The 20,604-nt window shown below is 42.4% G+C and overlaps 1 protein-coding gene across 1 annotated transcript in view; it reads right to left on the bottom strand.

Annotated features, from left to right (window-relative positions):
- Positions 1 to 2,154: 2,154 nt before the first annotated feature.
- Positions 2,155 to 20,604, bottom strand: part of abca4a (ATP-binding cassette, sub-family A (ABC1), member 4a) — a 51,209-nt gene continuing 32,759 nt past the window's right edge. The window contains exons 20-48 of the mRNA XM_033986220.2: positions 19,652 to 19,791; positions 19,072 to 19,209; positions 18,530 to 18,708; positions 17,660 to 17,759; positions 16,535 to 16,740; positions 15,510 to 15,564; positions 14,820 to 14,995; positions 14,288 to 14,412; positions 13,851 to 13,949; positions 13,017 to 13,206; positions 12,085 to 12,179; positions 11,982 to 12,014; positions 11,815 to 11,920; positions 11,450 to 11,524; positions 11,208 to 11,377; positions 9,882 to 10,059; positions 9,474 to 9,589; positions 8,987 to 9,134; positions 8,792 to 8,915; positions 8,569 to 8,698; positions 8,021 to 8,141; positions 7,625 to 7,687; positions 7,167 to 7,273; positions 6,638 to 6,779; positions 5,631 to 5,765; positions 5,461 to 5,564; positions 5,296 to 5,388; positions 3,140 to 3,389; positions 2,155 to 2,607 (exon numbers count right to left, since the gene is read on the bottom strand). Coding sequence (XP_033842111.2) covers positions 2,476 to 2,607; positions 3,140 to 3,389; positions 5,296 to 5,388; positions 5,461 to 5,564; positions 5,631 to 5,765; positions 6,638 to 6,779; positions 7,167 to 7,273; positions 7,625 to 7,687; positions 8,021 to 8,141; positions 8,569 to 8,698; positions 8,792 to 8,915; positions 8,987 to 9,134; positions 9,474 to 9,589; positions 9,882 to 10,059; positions 11,208 to 11,377; positions 11,450 to 11,524; positions 11,815 to 11,920; positions 11,982 to 12,014; positions 12,085 to 12,179; positions 13,017 to 13,206; positions 13,851 to 13,949; positions 14,288 to 14,412; positions 14,820 to 14,995; positions 15,510 to 15,564; positions 16,535 to 16,740; positions 17,660 to 17,759; positions 18,530 to 18,708; positions 19,072 to 19,209; positions 19,652 to 19,791 — 3,730 coding nt within the window. The 3' untranslated portion in view covers positions 2,155 to 2,475. The remainder of the gene's footprint in view (positions 2,608 to 3,139; positions 3,390 to 5,295; positions 5,389 to 5,460; positions 5,565 to 5,630; positions 5,766 to 6,637; positions 6,780 to 7,166; positions 7,274 to 7,624; positions 7,688 to 8,020; positions 8,142 to 8,568; positions 8,699 to 8,791; positions 8,916 to 8,986; positions 9,135 to 9,473; positions 9,590 to 9,881; positions 10,060 to 11,207; positions 11,378 to 11,449; positions 11,525 to 11,814; positions 11,921 to 11,981; positions 12,015 to 12,084; positions 12,180 to 13,016; positions 13,207 to 13,850; positions 13,950 to 14,287; positions 14,413 to 14,819; positions 14,996 to 15,509; positions 15,565 to 16,534; positions 16,741 to 17,659; positions 17,760 to 18,529; positions 18,709 to 19,071; positions 19,210 to 19,651; positions 19,792 to 20,604) is intronic.

The following is a 20,604-nucleotide window of genomic DNA, read 5'->3' as shown; positions in this document are numbered from 1 at the left end:
CAGTAAAAGGCTCTTGAGGTCAAAACTCTTTGTGCCGTCTAACTAGGAAGCACGTTATTGTCTGATAATCAGGAGATGTGTGTTAGCATGCTAGTTGTTGTCAGTGCAAAAGTTGTGAGAAATGCTTATAAACTCATCATGGTGAATAATTAGGATGTTCAGAATGATTAAGGTAAATGAGGAGAAACTTTGGACAGAAACAAACTGTTTAAAATGAACTGTTCTGTTTTTCATGATTTAAAATCAGCCACAGCGTCGTTAAACTACCTGCGGAAACCCATCCAAACAGAGGCAAGGATCAAACCTGTGACCTTCTCGTTGTGAGGTGCTAAACATCGTGTCACAGAGGACCTCACATTTGTGTTTAGAGCCTGACGACCTGCAGGACTCACTCTGTAGGAAACAAAGGAAACAGACGTATTTTTCTCCACACGACACAGTTGGACTTTTAATGAGTCTGTGTCTTTTCACATCCTGTCGACCTCATGTCAGTCAAAGTGAGGCCCCGGAGCCCAAAGCCCCAGAGCCTCAAAATCACAAAACAAATAAACAAAAACATGGATTTCAGATTTGATTTCAAATGTGAGGTGAGTTCTGTCTCTGATTCAGCTGAAAATGTGGAAGGACGACACGCAGTGATGTTGGAGCACTACCTCCCCCTACTGGACAAAGCACATGTGCACAGGCCACATGTGAGAAGAACAGAGAGAATCAGTCAAATGTGTGAAGCACTTTTAACACAGACACAGGGGAACACAGAGATGATCAAGAGACGAGAGAAAAAGTATAAAGTATAAAGTATAAAGTATAAAGTATAAAGTATAAAGACACGTCCTGTGTCTCATTGTGGGGACGTGTTTCACTACAGTTTTTCATATTTCTTTAATGAATTCTAGATGTTTAAATTAAATGTTGTTTCAATTAAATAACATCACCATGGAGACCAGCAGGTGGCATAAGCTCCACTGGAAAAGTTACACAGTGTGTCTTTAAATGTGTTTTTGAGTTTAAACTCTGTTTCTTCTCATTCTGTTCAGGAGAAGAGAAACACAAAGAGTTTAAGGACGAGTCCCCACAGCGAATGTGTTAACGACTTTGAACGACCGTTATCCCTCTGATTCTATGATGTAATGTCTCATTAATGCTTTAATAATCTTAATCCACAGACTCAGACTGTTAAACGGAGCAGATTCGTCTTTGGTTCAGTCCAGGAGTTTATCTCGTTACAAACACTAATGACGTGATCTATAAAAGTGTAAAATAATAATTCACCAGAGACACTTCTGTGTTTAGAAAGAGACATGCTAATGCTAATGCTAACACAAATGTTAATTTTGAGGCATAATATTAAAACAAGCTCATAAACTCAAGTATTCCACATATAAAATGTCTTTATTTCAATTAATTAGTTTGTTATTTGAATAAAAGCGACTGTTAGCTTTGAGACAGTGAGCTAACTAGCATGCTAATGTGCACAGAGCCTGTTGTTGAAGCTTTTGTTGGTGAGGACAGGTGAGGACAGGAGAGGTGAGGACAGGACGGGTGAGGACAGGACAGGTGAGGACAGGACGGGTGAGGACAGGACAGGTGAGGACAGGACAGGTGAGGACAGGACAGGGAGGTGGTGGTTGAATTGTCAGAACATTAAGTTCATATTTTATATATTTAACTTAAACTGTTATGTCGCTCAGATCACGACTGTTCTGTCACAAACTCAGATGTTTTTATATTTTTTGTTCAGTCTTTGTTCGGTCAACATTATGAACAGGCAAAAAACTCATGTGAATGCATCAAAGAGCGCCCTCTAGTGTCTCAGGACAATATGGATAAAATGTTTAAACTTTCATTTGAACCATTTCTAACTTTTTATAATGTGTATATTTCTATTTACAGGCTTAAAGTGTAAAGTCGAACTGTACAGATCAATGTTTAAAATGTGTCACACGTGAAACATTTGAATAAATAAATGTCGGTGTTTATTTTATTTAAATCTTTGATAAAATGATCATGTTTATCATAATCTCAGTGTATTTCTCTATGTACAAAAACAAACTAGAGTCATTCACACTTTTTATTCTGTGAAATAACAACACGACATTTACAGATTTATAGCAGCAGATTTATGTTTCACTATTGCATCAAGAGACAGGTTCAAACGTATAAATAAAGTGCTATAAACTATAATCCTCTGAGTGTTTTTTGTTTAATCAAGGCATTAGAAATATCTGAATCTTAATGGCAGCTGAAGCAGCAAACACTTTGTGCTTTGACGTGATTGGTTAAGGGTGAGGTTTCGTTTACAAAGGCCAAAGGTGAGCAGCACAGGCACATTAATGCTCCACCTTTCAAAATAAAAGCCCATGAGAAATAAAATAACATTGTACACATTCGTCCTACTGTTTCCATGAAGCTGAAACGTGCCTGTCACTCTCTGCTCACTACGCCCACTTTTATCTGTCTTATTTTGTGGAGCTTTTAAAAACATTCGTTTCTTCGGAGCCTGAGGATGGGAGACGTGATCAGGATCCTCCGAGCTCCGGCCGCTTTAGGATGAAGCACGATGTGTTCATCCTCTCGCCACTGCTGCTTCGCAAAGTTCACAAACACCTGGAAGAAAAACACAAACAAGGATTAAAAGTGAGACAAAGAGTGAGACTGAAGAGAGTGAGAGCAGAGTGAGAGGAGAGTGAGAGGAGAGTGAAGTAGGAGAGTGACAGGAGAGTAAGAGGAGAGTGACAAGAGAGGGGAGAGTGAGAAGAGAGAGGAGAGTGAAGGAAGAGTGAGACAAGAGTGAGAAGAATGAAGGAGTAGAGTGAGAGGAAAGGGAAGGAGGAGATCAGAGGAGAGTGAGACGAGAGTGAGGAGAGTGAAGGAGTAGAGTGAGATGAGAGTGAAAGAGGAGATTGCAGGAGAAGAGTGAAGGAGGAGAGTCTGAGGAGAGTAAAGGAGGAGAGTGAAGGAGGAAAGTGAGGGGAGAGGAGCAGAACTGCCATGACACTGGTCCTATCGTTTCTCACTGAAGTCTCTGGCTAAAATGTAGGTTCCACACAAGTGCACAGGAGTGTTCTGGACACAGGAGTGTTCTGGACACGGGTGTGTTCTGGACACAGGAGTGTTCTGGACACAGGAGTGCTCTGACCTGGTCCAGCGTGGTCTGAGACACAGAGTAATCTTCTATGTGCAGCTTGTCCTTGTTCGACAGCACCGTCTGAAAGATTCTGGCCAGAGACGAGGAGCTGATCTGATACTGCAGAGTGTTGTAGTGTTTTTCTCGTTGGATGGACCCAGGGAATGAGGTCTCCATAAAGGCCTCTGCAGGGTTCAGGTCCGGGGCACGGCCGGACCTCGCTGCTCGGATCTTCAGAGTGACCACGTAACCGTCCCCAAACCTGTGAGCGCGAGATTACAAAATATTACAATTTATATGTTGTGCATTTTATGAGAGAAAAGAGTTCACTGAACTAAGAGAAAAAACATGTTAATTCAGAATAATTATCTTCATGTCTATAAAATGAGCCTGTCTCTGGAAAAAGTGCAGAATAAACTTTTATAAAACAATGACTTTCTTTTCAAGCTGATCATTTATCTCAAAATAACTAAAATATTTACTTTAGAAAGTACTGTGACCTTCTAATATTAAATAGTCCCACATTTGTATGTCTGATCATAACTGAAGCAAAAGACAAACTCTGTTCTGTCAAATGGACAAAAGACCCGAGCCAAAGAAAAGAAATGGTTTGAGACAGAAGTTAAAGACGCCATTTTGTTTGGACAATTCATCTTTGAACAGGAACAGGCCTTAGACGTCACCTCCTGTTTATAACTCAGACCTAAACAAAGAAAACAACAGGGCTAGCCAGTATGCTAATAGCCAGTATGCTAATATCCAGTATGCTAATATCCAGTATGCTAATAGCCAGTTTGCTAATAGCCAGTTTGCTAATAGCCAGTTTGCTAATAGCCAGTTTGCTAATAACCAGTTTGCTAATAGCCAGTTTGCTAATAGCCAGTATGCTAATAGCCAGTTTGCTAATAGCCAGTTTGCTAATAACCAGTTTGCTAATAGACTAAATGATGGTAAATATGGCTCAGGCTCAGTTCGCACTAAGACCGAGCCAACAAACAGAAACTGTAAACAAGTGTTAGCTTCAGTGTCGTTAGCTTCAGAGTCGTTAGCTTCAGTGTCGTTAGCTTCAGTGTCGTTAGCTCCTCCTTCAGACAGATATAAAACAATGTCCAGCAGGAATCTGACCAGAACTGAAGACGCCTCTTGGACAAACAGCCAAACGTCTTCAGTCTAAAACTTTTGTCCAGTTACAGAATTTAATTTGTCTTTTTCTATGAATCAGACCTGGACGACTGAGGGACTCAGGCAGTTTAACAACTAAAAAAACACCACAACTATCAGTCCTCCCATTAGGATTTCATCTGGAGCAGCCGTGTCTGAGATGTGACCTTCTTGTATCTGAGATGTGACCTTCTTGTATTTGAGATGTGACCTTCTTGTGTCTGAGATGTGACCTTCTTGTATTTGAGATGTGACCTTCTTGTGTCTGAGATGTGACCTTCTTGTGTCTGAGATGTGACCTTCTTGTGTCTGAGATGTGACCTTCTTGTATCTGAGATGTGACCTTCTTGTATCTGAGATGTGACCTTCTTGTATCTGAGATGTGACCTTCTTGTGTCTGAGATGTGACCTTCTTGTGTCTGAGATGTGACCTTCTTGTATCTGAGATGTGACCTTCTTGTATTTGAGATGTGACCTTCTTGTGTCTGAGATGTGACCTTCTTGTGTCTGAGATGTGACCTTCTTGTGTCTGAGATGTGACCTTCTTGTATTTGAGATGTGACCTTCTTGTGTCTGAGATGTGACCTTCTTGTGTCTGAGATGTGACCTTCTTGTGTCTGAGATGTGACCTTCTTGTATCTGAGATGTGACCTTCTTGTATCTGAGATGTGACCTTCTTGTGTCTGAGATGTGACCTTCTTGTGTCTGAGATGTGACCTTCTTGTATCTGAGATGTGACCTTCTTGTATTTGAGATGTGACCTTCTTGTGTCTGAGATGTGACCTTCTTGTGTCTGAGATGTGACCTTCTTGTGTCTGAGATGTGACCTTCTTGTATTTGAGATGTGACCTTCTTGTGTCTGAGATGTGACCTTCTTGTGTCTGAGATGTGACCTTCTTGTGTCTGAGATGTGACCTTCTTGTGTCTGAGATGTGACCTTCTTGTATCTGAGATGTGACCTTCTTGTATCTGAGATGTGACCTTCTTGTGTCTGAGATGTGACCTACTTATATTTGAGATGCTGAATCGTTCCCAGACATTTGAAGGATCCGTTGACCATGATGGCTAAGCGCGTACACAGAGCTTCACATTCTTCCATACTGTCAGATCAGAAATTGAGAATAAAAATACACACAATGATAGAGATTTGTTAGACTGTGATTGGCCTGTACCTGTGTGACGTCAGCACCACGGCTCGTTTGTCCTGAATCACACTCACGATGGAGTTCCAGAGGAAGCGTCGGGACAGAGGGTCCATTCCGGTGGTGGGTTCGTCCTATAAACACAAACTACTTTAAATATGATTCAGACTGTGATGGTCTGTGTGGAGTAAACTCTTCACCAGCAGCACTAAAGCGGGGCAGCCGATCATGGCGATGGCTGTGGACAGTTTCCTCCTGTTTCCTCCGCTGTACGTCCCGGCCGTGCAGCCGGCGTCCTCCGACAGACCGAGCTTCTGAATGGCCCATTCTGCCACCTGTGGAACAAACATGTTCACAATTTAATCACAAACATGAATCACTATGATCAAATAAATGAGAATAAAATGACATCATTTAAACGGCTATGATGTCATAATATCTCATTTGATTATTATTATTATTATTATTATTATTATTATTATTATTATTATTATTATCATTATTATTATTATTATTATTATTATTATTATTATCCACTGCACTGACATGGACGGGTTTTGTTAATTATCCAGATTAGTGTATTTTGTTGGCATTTAGCTCTGTGCACAACAGCGCCCTCTGCCTCACTGTAAGGGTCACTACTTCCTTAAGACTTAAAGATGAGGCAGTGGACGGAGCTGCAGGTGGGTCAGGGGTCAGGGGGTCAGAGGTCAGGGGGTCAGGGTCAGACAGTGGACAGGGAGCTGCAGGTGGACGTCACTGATGTTAAACACAAATAAAATGAACACGTCACCAGAGACAGTTCTGTGTTTAGAAAGAGGCATGTTTGTGTCTAAATGCTAACGCTAATGCCAATGCTAATTCTGAGGCATAATAAATATTAAAACATCACAAACTGAATTAAATTAATTTGAATTTTAATGGTTGTTTATTTTATATTTTCAGATTTTAATAAAAGTGACTGTTAGCTTTGAGACACAGCGAGCTAGCTAACATGCTACTGTGCAGACATGGAATAAAACGTTTACTCCAATGTCAAATATTTATACAGTCACTGTGACAAGGAAAGGGTTAAAACCAGTGTTCAAAAAGTACAGTTGATTTACAAACTATACTACAATTACTAAAAAATATTTCTACTACTACTGTACTACTACTGCTACTACCCGTACTAGTACATCCCATTACGTTTATTGACCGCACTGACCCGGCTGATCTCGCTCTCTGGCACCCCCCGGAGGCGGGCGTACATGTGCAGGTGCTCTCGGCCCGTCAGCAGCTCATCGATAGCGTCAAACTGAGGACAGTAGCCCATGTTCTGGTGCACGTCCAGGATGTTGGTCAAAATACTGACGTTTAAATCAAATGAAAACAACTTCATTATTATTATTATTATTATTATCAAATCACAACACAAAAGGTTCAAATATCATTAACAAAAGAAGCAGAGTTCAGTTTTACAGAGGCCTGTCATCATAATCACTACATGGACTTATCTTTAATCAGAACAATCAGATTTGGGGTCAGTGTTTCTGATACTTGAGCCTCTGCACATGGAGGAGCAGCGGCTCTACTCTGAGCTCCTCCTGTGTGACTGACTCCTCCTCCTCTCTCTTAGGGGGCGCCCAGCCGCCTGTGGAGGACACTCTATGGACACGTGTCCTCCATCTTGTCCTTCTGGTCACTACTCAAAGCCGTAAACATGTTTCTCAGTTTGGATGTAAAACCTCACTGACCTGTGACCAGCGACTGACGCCGACCCGGAGGTCACATCCGTGTCTCCGGTCAGCATTTTGAACATGGTGGTTTTTCCAGCTCCGTTTACTCCCAGCAAACCAAAGCACTGGGACGTTTATGAGAGAACAGAGTCATGTTCATCGAACAGGAAAGAAACTGAAGAGACTTTTAAACACATAAGTGCAGGTATAAAACAGAACTGTGTCCAAACAGTCACAGGTTAAATCTAAAACAAAAGTAAAATACATCAGTAATATTTATGTGAAAAATAACATGGGTTTAACTGGGTTAATGTTTGAGGCTCTTTTCTGAACATCGCTCCTCTGACTGTGTGGATTTTGTTTGTATTTTGTTTGTATTTTGTTTGTGTTTTGTTTGTGTTTTGTTCATGTTTGTATCTTCACGTCTCTGTGTTGTCTCTTGACACTTTTATTTTAAAGTATAAACTTGCAAATACCTCTCCGGGTGACACTCCCACACAGATCCTGTCCACGGCCGGGTTCATGGTTCCAGTGTATGTCTGTAACCATGGAAACAGTGAAAACAACACCTCAAACACGACTCACACACGAGTCAAACACGACACACACACGACACACACACGACTCACACACGACTCACACACGACTCACACACGACACACACACGACACACACACGACACACACACGACACACACACGACACACACGACTCACACACGACTCACACACGAGTCAAACACGACACACACACGACTCACACACGAGTCAAACACGACACACACACACGACTCACACACGACACACACACGACACACACACGACTCACACACGACACACACGACTCACACACGACTGTCGGAGCGTGTTTCACCTTGGACAGATCTCGCACTTGTAAAATGTCGTTTGTTTTGTGACTTTTGTAAATCCTCTGTCTCTCTTCAGCCACGTCAGCGTCTTCATCCAGAATGTGGCCCCGAGGAGAATCACAGAGCCTGAAAACAAAACGACCATCAGCCCATTTTATATTTTATATTTTGAAACTGTAGATCTGCATTATATTATAACTTTATAAACATATCCACTTCTACAGAGACGAGAAGGTGACGCCACAGGCAAGTTACAGATCACATTTGTACAGAAGAATGCATCGATTTACAATAAAAAAATAATACAATAAATGCAAGAGAAATATGATTAATGCCATAGAACGTTAATAACATCTCCACGGAGACGAGCAGGTGACACACCCCCCTCCAAACAAAAGCTACAGTGAACATTAAATGCAGGAAAAATACAAACAAAAATATAAAATATACAATTAATTCATATAACACATTTAAAACAACGTCCACTGAACAAAACACTCAAAAAGAGTCAAAGATCTGACCCTAAAGTGACTTTAAACATGCAGTGACTCACCAGTGATCCAAGAAGAACCGATACTGGATCAAAATATTTATAATGAAGTAGAAGAAGCCTTCAGCCGCCATACAGAACATGTTCTTCCCCAAGTAGTGCCAACTGTACGGGTCTGGACTGTGGTCTTCACCTAAAACAACATGAAAAATAACAATATCATCTCCTAATCTCATTATAACAGCACAGTGGGTCTACAGAGCTGAGTAAAGTGTTTTTAAATCACCAAAACGAGCAAACACATCAGTCACAGCCTGGTTCATGGCCATGTCGATGAGACCTCGGCCCAGACAGTAATGAGGAAACAGGAGGAGCAGGACCTTCAAAACCTGGTTCAACTTGTACAACGTCTAAACGAAAAGGGAAACGTCAAACAGATGAAACTCAAACAGATCCGTGTCACAGAAGGTTTAAGTCCCACCGAGCTGCTCTCAAACAGGTCCAGGATGAACGTGATGGAGCTGCTGTTGATCCCAATGAACAGGTTTATACAGGACAGAGACACGTACGCCGTGCTCGGGACACGGAACAAGTACGACAGAGGGTACATCATGGGAGTGACGGACCACCTGCCAAAGAGAGAGTTTAACCAGAGTGTCGAGGTTTGTGTCAGGAACGATCATCTGACAAACACGAGAAGGTAAAAGGTCACGCTTTTATATAGAACTTTTACACTTTACATCAGACGTATTTATTTAAAACTGTTTAAAGCTTCATTTTTGACTCTTTTCAATATTTATTTCCTGAAGATAAAAAACAGATTTATCAGAGACATTTTAAACAAACACAAGTCTGATCTGTGCTCCACAAAAACATGTTTTTACACAGGACTGATGCAGACTGTTGGCTCATGATGATTATAAACAGTTAAATGTCTCTTCACATGTGCTTCACTCCGCAGATCTTACCCGTACAGCAGCAGCAGACACATCAGCGGCTGCAGGTTTGTGGGAGACGTGTAGCACTTTTTATCAAAGAACTTGAATATTTCCACCACCAAAACAGCACTGACGAAGTAATTCAACTGGACACAAACAAAAACAGCATGAGAAAAACAGTTTGTGAAGCTGTGAGGATCATAACACGAGTCTGAGGAAAAGGAGACTTATATTTAAAGATGCAAAAATCACAATAATTTACTTTTAATTCATAAAGATCCTGTTTTTAATGTTTTAAATGGACACGTGCAGCTGTGCGTTTGGTTTGTTCTGTGATTTAAAGAGAATCTGGTCTTTGATTAATAAAAGTGAATAATCCTGATGTTTCTTCTAAACCTGAGCCCGAACCCCGAGAGTAAAGGTCAAAGGTCACCGTACCATGTCCCAGAGGAAGTGGGCCGTCCAGTAAACCACAGGACTGACCCCGCTCACAAACTGAAGGTGTTTGGCCTGAGTGACCCGCTCCTGGATCAGGTACAAAACGACACTCGCCGGGACGAACGACATCGAGAAGATCACACAGATGGACACCACAGCGTCCACCGACGTGCTCAGACTGAGGAAGAGGAGGAGGAGGAGGAGAGGAGAGGAGGAGGAGGAGGAGGAGGAGGAGGAGGAGAGGAGAGGAGGAGAGGAGGAGAGGAGGAGGAGGAGGAGGAGAGGTGGAGGAGGAGGAGGAGGGAGAGGAGGAGAGGAAGAGGAGGAGGAAGAGGAGGAGGAGGGAGAGGAGGAGGAGGAGAGGAAGAGGACGAGAAGAGGAGGACAGGAGGAGGGAGAGGAGGAGGAAGAGGACGAGAAGAGGAGGAGGGAGAGGAGGAGGAGAGGAAGAGGGAGAGGAGGAGAGGGGGAGGAGGAGGAGGAGGGAGAGGAGGAGAGGAAGAGGAGGAGGAGAGGAGGAGGGAGAAGAGGAGGAGAGGAAGAGGACGAGAAGAGGGAGAGGAGAGGGGGAGGAGTGGAGGAGAGCAGAAAGAGGAGGAAGAGGAGGAGGAGAGGAAGAGGGAGAGGAGGAGAGGGGGAGGAGGAGGGAGAGGAGGAGAGGAAGAGGAGGAGGAGAGGAGGGAGAAGAGGAGGAGAGGAAGAGGACGAGAAGAGGGAGAGGAGGAGAGGGGGAGGAGTGGAGGAGAGCAGAAAGAGGAGGAAGAGGAGGAGGAAGAGGAGGAGAGGAGGAGGAGGAGAAGAGGACGAGAAGAGGAGGAGGAGGAAGAGGGAGAGGAGGAGGGAGAGGAGGAGGGGAGGAGAAGAGGACGAGAAGAGGGAGAGGAGGAGAGGACAGGGGGACAGGTGTTTGGACATAAAGAGATGACACTCAGACACTTGTAAAAGACCAAAATGTTTTTAAAAAGTGCATTTTTTTGTGGTGTAAGTCCTGGTTTAGTCCAGGTCTATTCCTCTTTTATTCTTGGTCAAGTCCTGGTCAAGTCCTGGTTTAGTCCTGGTTTAGTCCTGGTTTAGTCCTGGTTTAGTCCTGGTTTAGTCCTGGTTTAGTCCTGGTTTAGTCCTGGTTTAGTCCAGGTCCTGGTTTAGTCTCAGTTTAGTCTACATAGTTCTGTCTTTGCCTGGTATTTGATGTGTAAAGTTTAAGTTTCTCTGTGCTGTATTTCTAAACACACTGAGCATGAACAGCTCATGTCATGTTTTTGTTTTTGTTTTTGTATAAAGTCCCTTGGCCCTTGGCTCCGCCCCCTGCGCTGTGCGTGGACATACACGGTGATCTCAGAGAGCTGTTCTTTGGTCAGGTTCAGAGGGTGGTTGATGGCGGTGATGCCGTACTGAGCCTGGACCGAGGACTTGGGCAGGTTCGCTCTGAGAATGGCGTTGTTCGCCACATTCAGGAAGGAGACCATGGAGTGCCAGCCCTTATTATTGTACCAAACCTGCAAAACAAAACTTAACAACATGACATATGTACAATTTATATTAAACAAAAACGTTATGTAAATATTCACCTTAATGTTGTTTTCAGTCTCCAGATACTTCAGAAATGTCCCGACGTCTTTCAGGGATTTTTTAGAGTTTGGACCCTGCAAATATTTGACAAAACTCAGAGTCAAAACACGTGAAATGTAAAAAGATTAAAACCACAGACTGTAAAGAAGTGACTGAGTGAGTGTGACATCACCACAGCTTCAGCTCCAAATGAAAACCTCGGGGAAAAAGGACCTGATTTGTCTGTTATTAATGTTCATATCTTGATTTACAGACACAATAGTGAAATAAAAACCACAGGATGTTTTAAGCGCGGCGGTTAGCAGATTATGTCCATTTATATAAACAGACAGATTAAAACTATAAAACAAATTTCATTTCTTACCCCTGTGACGTTCAGCAGTCGTCCGAGTTGAGAGGCCAGGTCCTGGACACTTTTGGGGTCGATCTTTAAAACCGGGAGCCGTCCGCCCACAGATATGCCTCCGTACCTGAACGAGCAGATTCAACATGAACCTGAGCTTTTAACTTTGACAGAAAACACAGCCTCACCTCTGCTCGTTCACCCAGTACTTGCTCTTTAAGCTGGAAAAACATGAAGACAAACATGTTTTTAAATAAAATAAACCACACACATGAACTTAAACATCCAGACCTGGTCCTGATGAGGCTTGGGTAGGTCTTCACCAGGAAATCTGAGATGTTCCTTCCTGTTAGATCCATGAGAACATCTCCTGTCGACTGAATCCTCTGGAACATCAGACAGTTCAACATAAAGACACATTTGGATCCAGACTTTGGAGAATGGTCAAGAACATCAGCCGCTCCAAGGGTCAAGGGTCAAAGTTAGTTTATTGGTACCAACATGTAAATTTCTCCTGATGGTGGAATCTAAATGTTCTCACGTTCAGACAAAAACGTTTTGGATGGTGACATTTAGGACGATTTGGACTGTTCTGTTTCTTTGAACTCAGCTCCTTTGATAAAATAACCCACATCCTGGTAATTCTTTAAATATATTTAGATTTCATATTGGTGACGTGTGCAGAGGCTGGTCCTTGTAATTTGTTGCTGTTGCAGATGTGAAGGACACGCCTCAGTGGCTGAATCTCATTGTTTCTCTGTGGGTCTGTCACGTTTATGTTCATCTGGTGTTTTGGTGCCATCTTGTGGTCACTTTTTCTTTTTCCTCGTGTGTTTAGGTTTAGGGACATGTGTGTGCTTGTTTTTATGCTCGTGCCCAGATGAAGATCGTTCAGCTGGAGGAAACGCTCTGGCGCCTCCTGTAATAAAGGACTTTGAATATAATCAGCCGTGTGCCTCGAGTTTGAACATTTTGAGTACGATCCACATTCAGCTGAAGAACGACACCTGAGATTTCACAGATCTGGTTATGACCCAGTGAAGCGTTCTCCTCTTCACCTTCTGTCTTTTAGCCTCGTCTTTGTCTGAAATAAAAATCGTGTCGTTGTTTTTGTGCCGTGGATTGAAACTGGACTGAATCATTTAATTAAAATCATTTACTCTCCAGTTTCGTCTGTTTCACAAACCTCAGCCCGTGTTTCTTGTGGTGAGTTTCAGACTGACCTGTGGAGGGGGCAGGCCGCCCGCTCCGTCGGGACACACCGGGAGCATGGTCAGTTTTCTGGAGCTGCTGCATTGACACTCAGGGGACGGTCTGATAAAGTTCCACTGTGGATCTTTAAGCATCTCGATGAGAGCCGGGTTCACCAGAGGCATCTCCCACTCCGTCGTGATGTTGTTACAGGGAAACTCTCTGAACACAAACATTAAAACGTGATTTTAATGGGCCTCAGTTAAAAAATGTTCCAGAAAACTGTTTTAAAATGTCTTCGGAGTTTCAAAGTGACGTTTCCTCCTTTCAAGCAGCAGATTTTTGATTCAAACGTGAATCTAAATCTAACTCGATGATCTGAACTTTTATAACAAGGTTAAACTGATTTTGTGAAACGAGTTCCTTTAAAACTAAAATAAAACTGAAAATATTTAAGTCTGAATTTAATCAGTGAGACAGTATTTTATGACTTCCATTGTCGCCTTTTCCATTCACGGTTTAATTCTCTTATCCTCTTTAAAGATGTTCTTACTCCAAGCCCCAAATGCCTCCAATCACCACAGCAGCAAAACCATCAGCCACCTCAGCCTCCTCTTTAACCACACTCACTTTTGCCCCCAGATAAATCAGATTCTGTCCCTTTAACGTCCTTCACGGAGCAGATGTCCCTCCTGCTGAAGCTTATCCACTTTACTCAAACATTAAAGGACTTTTTTGGGTTCAAAAGATGTAATATTTTCTTTTATATTGTTAATCACCATGGCAACAGCCTTAATGTTTTCAAAAATATGACGCCCGTGTGACCTGAGTGAATATTTGAACTAGTGCTTCAGAAATGAACTCACTCGAGAGGTTCATCCACCATACACCGAGTCCCAAAGCCCGGTTTGTCCAGCAGCACCTCGGCCAAGTACCTCATGTCCGGGTCCGACGGGCGCTCGTTACTGAAACAGCAGAGCAAATGAAACGGGTGAAACATCAGATCAAATAAACGCTCATTATCATCGTCTCATCTTCACATTTTCTCTGATGTTGCTCCTGGTTTTACCTGAACAGCGTGCACAGTGGTCTCTCGTTTATCACGAGGGTCACGTTCTAAAAATAATCCGCAATAGTCGAAATCCGCGAAGTATAACCTTTATTTTTTACAATTATTCTCTATGTGTTGCAGCTGTAAAACCCCTCACCACACACTTTATACACTTTTCCCACATTTCTCTCTCTGCGATACAGCGAGGGACAACTGTCCTGCCGTCCCGGTTGTCCTGGCGTCCTGTTTTACCTGAAGAAGGTGTACTGTCGTCCGTACATCCAGGGGCTGAGGGTCAGGTGGGGGTACTCTCCAAACGGCGGGACGATCGAGGTGAAAGTTAAAGCCAGAAACACAAAACTGGCCGGCAGCACGATCTACAAACAAACATCATGTGTTTAAGAGACCGAATGTATGTCCCCACATCAAAGGTGCACTGTGGAACTTTTCACAAGGAAGGTCCAGCACCTGCTCGTCTCCATGGAGATATTATCACTTCACACTGTGGCATTAAACTTATCTATCTGTGCCACGCCCCTTTAACATTCACCTGTGCCACGCCCCTTTGACATTCACCTGTGACACGCCCCTTTGACATTCACCTGTGACACGCCCCTTTGACATTCACCTGTGACACGCCCCTTTGACATTCACCTGTGACACGCCCCTTTGACATTCACCTGTGACACGCCCCTTTGACATTCACCTGTGACACGCCCCTTTGACATTCACCTGTGACACGCCCCTTTGACATTCACCTGTGACACGCCCCTTTGACATTCACCTGTGCCATAAAGTCTTTGCAGGACCTGGAGCTGTGATGGAGCCGTTTGATCAGAAGAGCAAAAAACTGTTTAAGAATCAGACACAGCCCCCGGACCTGATACGACCCTCTGCCTCCAGAAACATCAGAGGAAAAACACGCTCCAGAGCCATTAGGGGGCGCTCTGCCATCTCTCTCTGAAAGAAACATTGAAGGAAGCACATATTAGATCAACATGGATTTATCGACTGCATAAAACAAAAAAATCAGCAGCAAGAAGAACATTAAGAACTGTCCCGCCACAGAAACACGTTTCAGACAGTTTTATTTTGGGAGAGTGAAGTTCATATGAAGCTGTGATGTACCAGCAGGTTTCAGTGTAACAGCTTCAGTTTCTTTTACTTTAAACATGTTTCTTTTTCACTTGCTGGTTCTTCTTCTTCTGTCTGCTGAAGCCACAGACTGAAGTCTGTAGGTTTTTGGTTTAATAAAAAGTTCCAATAGTAAACACTGAGTGAAACGTCTGAAGCAGATGGATGTGTTTGTGTCTGAAGCAGATGTGTTTGTGTCTGAAGCAGATGTGTTTGTGTCTGAAGCAGATGTGTTTGTGTCTGAAGCAGATGGATGTGTTTGTGTCTGAAGCAGATGGATGTGTTTGTGTCTGAAGCAGATGTGTTTGTGTCTGAAGCAGATGTGTTTGTCGTACATTACCTTGTGTACATTTCCTGCTGGTTGCGTTTCCATCAGCAGTGACTTTTAGAAAAACCTGCCAAATGAAAACACATTATGTCAGACACAGATTAGCGGCCGGTGTCATTAATCAGAGCAGCGGAGCAGAGGTGAAGCGGAGCAGAGGTGAAGCGGCGCCTCGTGACACTGACTTAATCTGTCGTGTTCTGTCGCACACTTCAAACATTTGTTTTGCAGTGAAAATGATAAATCTGCAGCTGCTTCTTCTCACAGTGATGTATCACCTCGATTTATAGAATCCACAGGTCCATGACGTTAGCTTAATGTTAGCTTAATGTTAGCTTAATGTTAGCTTAATGTTAGCTTAATGTTAGCTTAGTGCTGTGAGTGTGGCCAAGTTTACTCATAAAACACATTTGAATCACAGTAAACTGCTGTAGAAAATATTATGATAAATGATTATTCTATTACCAGAAAATTACACCCCCCCAAAAAAAAAAATTACACAGGATAAACACTGAGCCCCCAGGCTGAGAAGACGTGACTGAGTGTGACGTCACCACAGCTTTAGCTCCACATGAAGCATCGAGGCCCGGGGACAATTTGGAGCCAAATTCCTTATTTGGAATTCTGACCATGAGTATCATAGCAACCAAAGAGCCAATCAGGAGCGAGGCTGTTGAAGGTAACGCCTCTTCCCGCCCACAACACTGGTTTAACAGGGAGCGGACGCTTAGCAACGCTGTCAATCAAACCTGTTGCTAACGCTAACTGGAGTGAAAGAGCGGAAGTACAATAGTGAAATAAAAACCCCAGGATCATGTAGAGGGTTAATACGAACATTTAAGACCAGAATGAGTCTGAAGCAGCAGAGACAGAGAGAGGACAGATTAACACAGAAACTGAATTGGAGCCAGAGTCAGTGGAGCAGGAAGTGCGCTCATGATCACTTCCTGTTTGAGGCGCGGCGATAGCAGGTTAGCTATGTCCATTTCTATAAACAGTCTTGTTCCGTCACAGGTCTGTGGATAAAACACTAAACTCACCTCCTCCAGCGACGTGTCTGAGACGCCGAAGCTGCTCAGGCCGATGTCGGTGAGCGTCTCTTCGAGTTCTCTGAACAGACTGGCGTAAGCTCGAGGCTGGAAGTCACGGTTTGGGAGCAGAAAAGTCACCTCCTGACCAACGGCTTCCACCAAACGAGCCTCAGGGACGTGATGATGAACCAGAGCTGTGATCCGCTCCATGTCACCTGAACAGACGGGATTAAAAGGGTTTTAACAGGTTTAAATGAGTTTAAGCTGGTTTAAACGGGTTTACATGAGTTTAAACGGGTTTAAACAAGTTTAAACGGGTTTAGACGAGTTTAAACTGGCATAAACAGTACACAAACACACAGATATTAATACATTTACTATCGTCCACATCAGAACTGATACAGATTTAACCTAAAATGTTGATTTTTTTTTATTATTCTGGAGGACTGTCTGGTGTGGAGTGTCTCTGCAGAGGTGATTTACCAGGAATGTTCCACAGTATGGCATTACTATGGAACAGCGCCCTCTGCCTCTGACTCGACTAAACCCCGCCCCTTCTCCCTGGTATTTAACACCACACAGGACATGTGTGTTATTGTTTTTGTAAATGTGTGTATTTGTTCAGTGGATGTTGTTTGTTTGACGTTGTTTGTTCAGCTGATGTTGTTTTAAATGTTTTAAATGTGAATCAAACTGAACCACATGTGTCAATTATTACTCAAAAATACCTTTGAACACACAAAATTTTTACTGCAAGCAGATTCTCCACAGATCTGACCTGTAATGTGGGCTGAGGAGGTGCTCGTCTCCATGGAAACAGACTGAGTCCGTCTCATGTTTGTTTTGATGTTTTTGGTCCAAATGATGGACAGGACTTTTGTGTCCTACAGACGAGAGACGGTGGCTGTCCCACAGTTTACCCATAATGCCTTGTGTCATCACTTTACCCATAATGCCTTGTGTCCTCACTTTACCCATAATGCCTTGTGTCCTCACTTTACCCATAATGCCCTGTGTCATCACTTTACCCATAATGCCTTGTGTCATCACTTTACCCATAATGCCTTGTGTCATCACTTTACCCATAATGCCTTGTGTCATCACTTTACCCATAATGCCTTGCTGTGGCCTCACCGTCCATCTGTTGCTCTGGAGCCGTTTCGTCCTGAGTTTCTTTAAACTTTGAACATTTGGAGCATTTACAGGAGCAGTCGTCAGAGCAGTCGCAGCTCGTCTGCGCAAAAACAAAACAAAAAACAAAACAAATCAAAAACAGAAGTGTGTTCAGATGTTCACACTGATCATAAAAGTCTGTGTTAAACACTTAAACCCCAAACACAGGCCTGAAACTGAAGCAGCTCAAATAAAACTCTGGACTTTGGTTTTGTCTAAATCCTTTTCACTCAGAGAATGTCACAGTTTATGATGAAAAACAACTTTTTCTTTTAAATTTGAAAATTTGAGCTGAACAAACTGAGACATAATAATTTTATCTGTGCAGAAACACAACGAATTACAAGTAAAAGTAGTAAAGTACAATTTTATGTATCTGTACTTTTAGTTAAGTGCATTTTGCAGTGTGTAATTTTACTTTTACTTGAGTACATCTTAGAGCAGTATCTGTACTTTCTACTCCAGTACATTTATGAACTGAAAAGTAAAAGTATTTTTCTTATTGTGTGAGAGCTGCTGAAAAGGCTGAGGTTTATTTTTAACACGTTCAGAATTTGAACAAAACTAAAATATACAAATAAAAACAGAAAAAAGAAAATGATTTAGTTGTTTCTGTTAAAGAAAATTTTGCTCAAATATTTATCAAAATCACCACATTTGAAGCTTTAAAGACTCAAAATCAGTGAGAAATACTTTGACTTTTTACTCTTCAAGTACATTTTTAAACAGATACTTTAATACTTTTAGTAGATTTCTTCATGTGACACTTTTACTTTTACTTGAGTATTTTTTCGCTCCAGTGTGTCACTTTAAATTTAAATAAAGACGCACCTTCAGAGTTTGTCGTTTCATTTTTCTGACGAGCGTGAGGTAAAATCCAGAACCAAAACAGTTTTTGAGGAAAATGGGGGAACCACAGCAGAGGAGTCGTCCCTGAGACACGACGGCCACGCGGTCACTCAGGAGGTCAGCCTCGTCCATGTGGTGCGTGGACATGACCACGGTCCGGCCTGAGACAGAGAAAACACGTCACACACACGTCTCCATGGGGACGAGCGGGAGGTCAGATCTGTGGAGAGGCTGCTCTGCTGACACGAGGAGACAATCAGGAGGCGACTTTAAAGGAACCAGTGTTTTTGAAATAAGAGACGTGTAAAGTTATTTAAAACGATAAACATATTTAAAAACTGGTGTTAAAAATCTAAAAGTAATTTTAAAATATATTTAATTATCAGTTTGTGCTAAAATTAGACAAATAAAAATAAAAGTGCTGATAAAACTGACACTGGTTTAAACAAACACCTTTAACTGTAAAACATCTAAATATAAACACACTGCTATAACCGTCAGTGTCCAGCAGGGGGCAGCGTTACCTGCTCGATACTTGAGCAGCAGGTCCCAGATGGAGCGTCTGGAGTAAGGATCGACTCCTGAGGTCGGCTCGTCTAAAATCACAACTTTAGCTCCTCCCACAAACGCCAAGGCCACAGACAGTTTCCTCTGCATCCCCCCTGCCACGAAACGAGGTTAAAAACACTTTAATAAAACGTCAACAGAGACGTCATGAGGAGCAAATCCTTTAAGAAGAACGAGGCACATTTTTTAGACGGAATTAACACCACAGACTGTAAAGACGTGACTGAGTGACGTCACCACAGCCTCAGCTCCAGATGAAGCTCATCAAGACCAGAGAGAAGCGACGAGTCTGAGCAGCAGATACAGAGACACGGCTTTGAATAGAAAGAGAATTAGAGCCAGAGTCGATGGAGCTGAAGTGTGAAGTGATCACTTCTGTTTGGAACACGGGGCTACAGTCTATGTGTAATCCCCGAAACGTCTGACTGAATCGATCTTAAAAATCGATTTCTTCATGATGTTTTTGTTCATGTTTTTTAGGTGCAGTTAAACTTGTATCAGTAACATTTAAATACAGACAAAATATTTGGGTTTGACCTGAGAGGTTCTGGGTGAGCTCGTGTCTCTTATGGGGCAAACCCAGGTCCTGAAGCATGTTCTCCACCTCCTCTTCAGCTTCAGCCACGGGGCGTCCTTTTAACAGAGAGTAAAAGAGGATGTGCTCGGCCACGGTCAGACTGTGGACAACGAAAGAACAAGAGAAACAGAACGTCATGTACAAGAGAAACAGAACAAGAGAAACAGAACAAGAGAAACAGAACAAGAGAAACAGAACAAGAGAAACAGAACGTCATGTACAAGAGAAACAGAACAAGAGAAACAGAACAAGAGAAACAGAACAAGAGAAACAGAACGTCATGTACAAGAGAAACAGAACAAGAGAAACAGAACAAGAGAAACAGAACAAGAGAAACAGAACAAGAGAAACAGACTGTATTATATAAAAGAGGAGTCATATTTCTGTATAATCTGCCTCCTTTACAAAGGTAAAACTGCTTCGATATCAGTCACTCTCACGAGTCTTTATCTTGGAGCTAAAGTGAATTCTTTGAGTCTGAATATGATAAAATGTTTTGTTGTGTTAGTTTATCTCTGCTGTAAAATCGTTTCACTGATAACTAAAGCAAACAGTTTGTATTTACATGAAGGCCACAGTCTGAAGGCCGACTGCCCGTTTCACTCACTGTTTCACTGAACCATCAGTTTGTCCACATGTGCACTCAAGTCAGATTATTATCAGACTTTTTGAGCTGTGATATTATTAAAATGTAAAAAACACGTCTTATTACACAAACTATTTAAGTAAAGGTCCAGAAATCAGATTATAATCAGATTATAAACAGATTTCTCTGGGCAGGCCAATGCAAGAAACAAGAAACTATATGAAAATGATTCAAAATAAAGTCTTTAAAGAGCCGTGTTTAGTATCAGACTTTTAAATGAACTCTACTTTTGTCCCAAACTAAAAACAATCTTCACTTCACACTTGA

Source organism: Periophthalmus magnuspinnatus, chromosome 20, assembly GCF_009829125.3.
Source record: "Periophthalmus magnuspinnatus isolate fPerMag1 chromosome 20, fPerMag1.2.pri, whole genome shotgun sequence".
Taxonomy (NCBI): domain Eukaryota; kingdom Metazoa; phylum Chordata; class Actinopteri; order Gobiiformes; family Gobiidae; genus Periophthalmus; species Periophthalmus magnuspinnatus.
The sequence above is the reverse complement of the archived record's forward strand: the minus strand, read 5'-3'. Positions and strand labels throughout refer to the sequence as shown.